The sequence below is a fragment of the Aplysia californica genome, unplaced genomic scaffold (genome assembly GCF_000002075.1).
Source record: "Aplysia californica isolate F4 #8 unplaced genomic scaffold, AplCal3.0 scaffold00102, whole genome shotgun sequence".
Lineage (NCBI taxonomy): Eukaryota > Metazoa > Mollusca > Gastropoda > Aplysiida > Aplysiidae > Aplysia > Aplysia californica.
In genome coordinates, this window is record NW_004797372.1 from 435,555 (window position 1) to 443,666 (window position 8,112).

Here is an 8,112-nt window from a genome sequence, read left to right on the forward strand (position 1 = left end):
AAAATTTCCTACCAACTGAAAATATTAGATGTGTCCCGCGCGCTCATATGACCTTATGCAGTTGCGAGCGCCGTAAAACGCTTTACAAAAACAAACAAACAAACGTTTTGTATTCTTAAAGTATGACCAATGATTGTTATAGACTGACGATCAAAAGAAAGGTACGGGACCACTTTTTGATTGTTTATACAATCTAGTTTGTGTGTGTGTGTTTACGGGGCGGTTGCTATGGTGTGGTTTGCTTCTTCTTTCCTATCAAATATCTACCGTACTTTTGTTTTATGTCTGTTACTCATTTGTAACACCTTATATTTTCCTCTAATCTTCAGCACTTATTTGACATAATGTGTTGCCAGTACCGTAAAACTCTTACTAAAACCGAAGCGTTCCGTTCACGTGAGTAGTACAGAGTACTCGAAAAAGTAGATCACGTTATAATAACATTTTGGAGTTTCAATTAGTGTTCACAGCACCTACGTTAAAAACAGTGATAATTCTTCTTTTTTTTTAACAATCAATCACGTGGCAGATATGTTCGCTCTGGGTTTTTTTAAATGAAGTTTAGGCCTGTGTTTACGTAGAGCTTCATCAACATTTGTTCATTTTCACCCTAAAAAGATGGTACGTTTAAATCAAGATGAAAGGAATCAAGCCATCGGCATGGCCCGAGCAGCTGTTATTGCGAGGACATCCAACCTCAGCAAAAGAACTGTTAGCCGACTGAGGCAACGGTACGTTGTAACTGGGCCTTTTCAAGACTGACCTAGAACTGGTCGTCCAAGGGTAGGAACTCCTCCAGCTCAAGACCGATACATCAGTACAGTGCACCTGCGAAATTATTTCAGGACAGCTGCTCATACCGGAAGACAGTTTCCTGGACTTTTACCTGTCAGCCACCGTACAGGACATCGCTGACTGAAGGAAGGCCTGTCAGCCACCGTACTGGACATCGCAAACTGAAGGAATTGAAGATTATTGCTAGGATGCCTACACACGGGCTGTGTTTACAGCCAAGATACCGTCAGGCTGGATGGCCCGGATGCAGCTGAGCTACTCAACCGATGGATTCAGAGCAGTGGAACACCGTCACCTTCTCGGATGAGTACCGATTCCGAGTTGAACGCCACGTTGGGAGAAAAAAAAAGTGAACAGGAGACCACATGCGCGCTGCATACCATTTGTTCAACTACACAATCAGTCCTTGACATTCCAGCTGGGCGATGCGCCCACGCACCATGCACTCCACTCCTATCCTAGTTTTTTTATGTCATGAAAAACGTTTGTACTGTAATGGATCCATGGCCTGCTCTTTTACCAGATTTGATCCACTCAGTTGACCGCCTGTGTGACAGGATTGGCTGTTTTGTTCGTGACTTGAATCCCGGCCCCAGAACCATTGTACAGCTGCAGCAAGCCCTCACCAATGCCTGCAACAGCATTTTGCAAGCTGGCTTATGTACTCGGTGTGCACGAGATACACTGCTGTGCTGATTGCACGTGGGGATCAAGCGGCGTACCGATGTGTGACTTTTAGATTTTAACCCCTTTGTCAAATTTTAATCATAAGAGGCTTTTTGAAATGAAAAATAATCATTTCACCCTTATTATCTATCTGTCAAATACTTCAGATTTCAATTTAATGTTTGAGAGAATTGGTATTCTTTTAAAGGAGAAACGAGTCGGATCGAACACATTATAGGGTGGTATTTAAAAAAAAAAAAGATTGGTAGTAAAGAAGCTGCTCTGGTCTCAGCTAATTATCACGTTGAGGTGCCGATGGCACCTTTGGGGCCCATATTTTTTATTTAAAAATTTAAAAATTTAATAATCCCTAGGTCAAATAAACAAAGTAATGTAGGAAATCATTTTTGATGACTGCAGTCTTCTCAACTTACAGAAATAGGGGGAATTAAAAGAAAATTATCTATACCGGTACCCTAAAGTGCTTTTGAATCACTTTTTTGTGTTCACTATTTAGTTTATCTGAGGGAGCGTTTTGATCAGCGTTCTCCAATATTTACCTTCCTATTCAACAAGTCTTTACTTTCGCAAACTATAATTCCATCCTTATGGAAGGCAGCGGAAATTGTGTATATCCCAAAAGTCTCGCTCGTTGTCTCTAAAGCCTTTTCGGCCTGTTTGCTTGACATTCATCGCATAATTAAAGTGCTTAGAGAAAATAATCATATGCAATGCCTTGAGGAAGGCTCATGAAAGCTTTTCAATATGCTTACAAATGGAATAGAAATGTTGAAGGTGCGCCTCACGGGTGTGTCCTGTCCCCAGTTTTATACGCCATGTGCACTACTCTCTACCTTAGAATAACTAAGTTCTATCTGACATTTTTGGATGTTTTGAGTTACTAAGACCAGGAAGTTAGAAACCAAATAATATGTTTGTTCTATCAACATCGCAAGATTATTCGGAGTCGATTCACGATTCAAAGAATTGCATTTGAAAATCTTGACATGTGAAATTCAAGTTTCCATCAAGTCTGCAGTTGTCTACGCTTGGGATATAAAATTTGGCTGGTGGGTGGTAATGGCGGGTGCTCTGGTGTGTTTGCTCCTCCTTTCCAAAAATTACGTTAAAATTTTCAAAGCTGGGTACTGAAAAGATAGAACTTTGTAATTCTAGGGTAAAGCAATGGCTACGCAAACACACAAATAGATTGCACCGTCATTAATTGATTTTTTGTTGATTCATCCATCCATCTAAGAGGCCACCTTTGACTTTGACTACGAAAATAGGCTGGTTCTTAATTATTACCCCCCCCCCCCCAAGCCTTAATCAGTTTAAACCATAAGGATTAACGGGTGGTTGGAGGGCGCTACCATCAAGTCTGCAGTTGTCTCCGCTTGGGATATAAAATTTGGCTTGTGGGTGGTAATGGCGGGTGCTCTGGTGTGTTTGCACTTTGCTCCTCCTTTCCTATCAAACATCTATCGTCCGTCTTTCTCTTCTTTCTTTCCTGTGTAGGTCACTCGTCTTGTGTCACTTCAGATCTTCGGCGCTTATATGATCTTATTGTGTTGCAAGTGTCGTAAAACTTTTACTAAAAACTAAAACTTTTTCTTTGTGTTTGTTACTCTCTTGTAAAGTGGGTGATTGGAGGGTGCCACTGGTAGGTCCTACTTCTTTTCTTTCCCACTGGTAGGTCCTACTTCTTTTCTTTCCATCTGTTGTTTCAGCCTGTCTTAGTTTTTTTTTCGAACGCTTGATGGCCATTACTGTGCCGATATGCTTCTCTTTACCCAAACGAACAAACAAACTCTTTTGTAACAACTCTAATCTTCGACACTTACATGATTTAATTGTGTCGCAAGTGTCGTAAGCTCATATTAAAAACTGAAACTGTATTTTCTTATCCCCCCCCCCTCCAAACAACAACAACAACGTGGGTGGTTGGCAGGTGCTCTGGTGTGGTTTTCTCCTTCTTTCCTATCATTATCAAACACCTATCCTCCTTATCTCCCCTCCTTCTGTTTTATGTTTGTTACTCTCGTGTAACACCTCTAATCTTCTGGCGCTCTTATAACCTTATGCAGTTGCGAGCGCCGTAAAACCTTTACTAAAACAAAACGAAAAAAGAAAACAGCAACAACAACTACAACAACAAACAACTTGGTGTGTGTGTTTCAGAGAATGGCCGAGGTGTTCCGATGCGTCATCTGCATGGAGAAGCTTCGAGACGCCCGCCTGTGCCCTCACTGCTCCAAGCTCTGCTGTTTCCCCTGCATTCGGGTGAGTTTTGTTCTCCTCCTCCTCCTCCTCCTCCTCCTCCTCCTCCTCCTCCTTCATTATAATGTTATTAAATCATATCATCCGGAATCTTATCGCACTTCTTTATAATTATTTTGGCCATGTGTTACGAACATCCACTTTGTCTATTTGGATATCTCCTTCTTTAATTTACATTTTGAAGATACCCTAGACACTAATGTTAAATCTATCAAATCTATTATAGAGACTCGTGGTCTCTATCAATACATTGATGTCCCCACTCACATTAAAAAACACACATTAGATTGGGTGATTACAAGCAATGTCAATAAAATCGGTGAAATTCAAGTAAAGAACAAATGCATTTCGGATCACTACGTGGTGTCCTTTGAAATAACTCGTATAGGGAAGCCCAAACTGAGACACCGCGAAATAATAACCCGGAAAATGGACATTGATAATGAAAAGTTTGGAGCTGACATTCACCAGCTTCTGAAATTCATAGACGGTTCAACCTCCGAGAAGGTAGACATTTTCAACATCAAGATGTGTGAACTACTAAACAAACATTCACCAGTCAAATCCAGAACAGTGACTGATCGACCTTCTGCCCCGTGGATGACTTTGGAAATTAAACAATCTAAAATGGAACGTAGACGAGCTGAAAGACGCTGGAGATCAACAAAGCTGAAAATTCATGAGGACATTTATAGACACTGTAACAACATGGTGAAATCGTTAATAACATCTACCAAATGTTTGTATTATAACGGAAAAATTAATGAATGTACCACCTCTAAAGCTTTATTTTGTATAACAAATCAGTTGTCTGATGAGAAAGATCCGGCCCACAACAAGTTTCCCACGAATGTACCTAAAAGTGACCTTCCTGATGTTTTTGGTCAATACTTTAGAGACAAGATATCCACAATTAGGAAAATAGATTGACATGACTACCCATAAACTACCATGTTTTGAAACTTTTTCTGGGGTAATCTTTATTGAATTTGTACGTGTAACACAAGAAGATGTAAGATCAATCATAATGTCATCACCCCATAAAACATGTAGTCTTGATCCCATTCCAACACCACTGCTCATCACACATCTTGATAGTGTCATTGGATTTATAACTTCCATCATTAATGAGTCTCTTCAGTCTGGAGTAGTACCATCACTCTTTAAGCATGCTTTAGTTATTCCCCTTCTCATAAAATCAAATGTTTCCTCGGAGGAGCTCAAGAATTTCAGACCTGTCTCCAACCTTCCCTTTTTATCAAAAATCTTGGAGAAAGTTGTTTTGGTTCAATTGAAGAATCATTTAAAAGAAAACAATTTATAGGAGTTATATCAATCTGCATATCGGCAATTTCATAACACAGAACTGCGCTATTGAAAATATATAACGACCTCTTGTGTGAGGCGGATGAGAACAAAATATCAATTCTTTCTCTTCTTGATCTTAGTGCTGCCTTTGACACTATAGATCACACTATTCTTATTGAACGATTGTTCAACACGTTTGGCCTATCTGGCAGGGTTCTTGACTGGTTCAGGTCCTACCTGATTGGCCGTACACAATCTGTGGTTGTGCACGATTCTCTTTCGTCAATTTTTTAAGCTAGACTTTAGAGTGCCTCATAGTTCAGTATTGGGCCCAATCTTGTATACGTTATATACTCAGCCGCTTGGAGCTGTGATTAGAAAGCACAATATGAATTATCACATGTACGCTGACGATACACAGTTATATAAATCTGTTCCATCATCAGATGTTAAAACTTTGGTTACTACCATGGGTCTGTGCATTGATGACATCAAAAAGTGGATGGTTGATAATAAGCTCCTGCTTAATGAAAATAAAACTGAAATTCTTTTATGTAACCCAAAGAAAAGCCATATCCCCGTAGACATTGATCATATTTGTACTGAAAATGAAAAACCGTATTTTACTAATAAAGCAAAAAATCTGGGAGTGTATTTTCATTCCAAATCGTCAGTGGAACATCATAATAATTATTTGTTTACCATTTTATTTTGTGAATTGCGTAGAATTGGTCATATGTCTATGTTTTTGAATGAACACTCGTTGAAAACGCTCGTGTCACCTTTCTTGTTTTCACGCATCGATTATTGCAATGCTTTACTAGCTGACTTACCAAATACCACTCTTCACGAGTTACGTTTTCAAAATAATGCTGCTAGGCTTGTACTAAAGAAAAAGAAGAGGGACCACATTACTCCCATGTTAAGAACATTGCATTGGCTTCCCGTGTCAGCTAGAATGTCATATAAAATTGCAATATTATGTCATAAATGGATCAATAACAAAGCTCCGTCATATCTTAGTGATCTCATCCATATTTATGTTCCATCTAGATCACTAAGATCAGGCGATCAGTATCTTTTAAGAGTTCCTAGAAAAGGGGGTAAAAAATTAGCAGAAAGATCGTTCGCCCACCTTGCTCCGTGAGTTTGGAACTCTCTTCCCCAACCCTTGAGACATACAACATCTGAGTCTAAATTTTAAAAATCTTAAAAGACACATTTAATGACATCCTTTTTATGTCAGTAGATTCGTGTTCAGTACAAATTTATGTAAATGACTATGTATCCAGTGATGTATTTTGTGAATTGCATTGTGTATATTATTTTATGCTCATTTCGTGACGATGTGTAAGCGTGTGCGTATGATAAGCAAGTAGATGTGTGTGTGTGTGTGTGTGTGTGCGCGCGCGCGCGTGTGTGTGTGTGTGTGTGTGTGTGTATGTGTGTGTGTTTGGCGTACATGTGTAGGCACATGTGTGCATGTTATGTATTAGGGAGTGTGTTTGTGTATGTGTATGTGTATATCGTGTGTGTGTGTGTGTGTGTGTGTGTGTGTGTATGAGTGTGTGAAATTGTGTGTGTGTGTGTGTGTGTGTGTGTGTGTGTGTGTGTGTGTGTGTGTGTGTGTGTGTCGCGTGCGTGAATATTGTTCGTACATGCATTAATATAAAGCGCCTAGAGCTGTGTTTACACGGGAGTGGGCGCTATAGAAATGATCTTCATTATTATTATTATTATTATTATTTGTCATTCAGCAAGACTCTCCTCCTCCCTCCTTCTCCTCCTCCTCCTCCTACTCCTCCTTTCCTCCTACTCCTTGCTTTAGTGCTCAATCAAGAAATATTTTTTAATGATGTGCTTTGAAAAAAGTCGATTGACTTTTCTGACTTTCTTTGTATCCGACAAAGTGCCCATCTCTGATTATGTTGAGTAAAAGGGTGTGAGGATTACGATGAAAAGAAAGGGGTTGGGGGCAGGGGCAGGAGAGCACTGGACTCTCTGGTTGTGGAATCTAAAAGTAGTTGTTTTTTTTATAAGGACCAGGCTCTTATTTGTGATATGGGTAGCAGAAGTTGTCGTGATGTCATATTTGGTATGTAGACTTTAGTTTCATTTGTATGTTTGTAATGCTTTCTTCCTTTTGTCTGAGTTGTTTCATTATGTTTTTGAAGAGGAAGAGGACAGTAAATAGAAAGGAGAGAAAGATTTTGTCTGCAGTTGTACCTTTCATTAATAATTTTATTGTACTTTTAACCCATTCTTTGCCTCGCTCAAAGGTGTATAAACTCATTTGATAGCATTTTACAGCAGACCTGGCAGTGAAAAGGTTATGACCCATAGGTACCTAAAAGAACCGTTTCTCAACCGTTTAACCGAAAACTTAAATTATGTCCTCTTGCTTTTGTGTCGGTTTCAGAGATGGCTTACAGAGCAGAGATCCCAGTGCCCGCACTGCAGGTAGGATACCTAGTGGTTTAGTACGGGGCTTCGGGAAATGCACTTATGTGCCAGACCAATGCTCATAGAATCAGTAGTTCGATGGTTCAGATCAGGAAACCAGTATGCCACTATGTCACACTTGTCTAAAAAAATCAACTTTTTTTTTTTAGCTTTTCCATGAACGCTGATCTTTCTCCATCACATATCTTTTCGATGCGAGGATCGAACTGTAAATAAAAAGTTACTGTCTAATCTAATCCTCACATTGAAAAGATAATGTGACGGAGAAAGAACTGGCTACGAAGGCTAAAAAATTATATATATGTCTATTTTTGTTTTGTTTTTTGTTTTTGTAAGTGTTTTACGGCGCTCGCAACTGCATAAGGTCATATGAGCGCGCGAACACACTAAACTTTTTTCAGTTGGTAGGAAATTTTGAATTTTGCCCGGGTGGCGGCCGAAGCCTACTCTTACCGATTTTAGACCACCAAGGGATCTTTAACGTGCACAACTTGCACACGGGACCTCCGAGATTTTTCGCCCTTGTCCGAGAAGGCTAGGTGTAGATCTTTCCTACCAGAAGATCAGGGGTGTGGCTGAAAGACAGCAGTAAGAAGAAGC

General features: G+C 39.7%; 1 protein-coding gene across 2 annotated transcripts in view; it reads left to right on the plus strand.

The window, feature by feature from the left end:
- Window positions 1-8,112, plus strand: part of LOC101856013 (E3 ubiquitin-protein ligase TRIM37) — a 70,275-nt gene that overhangs the window by 27,862 nt on the left and 34,301 nt on the right. For both annotated transcript variants that reach the window (XM_005095356.3, XM_035968975.1), the window contains exons 2-3: window positions 3,643-3,744; window positions 7,469-7,509. In XM_005095356.3, coding sequence (XP_005095413.1) covers window positions 3,643-3,744; window positions 7,469-7,509 — 143 coding nt within the window. The remainder of the gene's footprint in view (window positions 1-3,642; window positions 3,745-7,468; window positions 7,510-8,112) is intronic.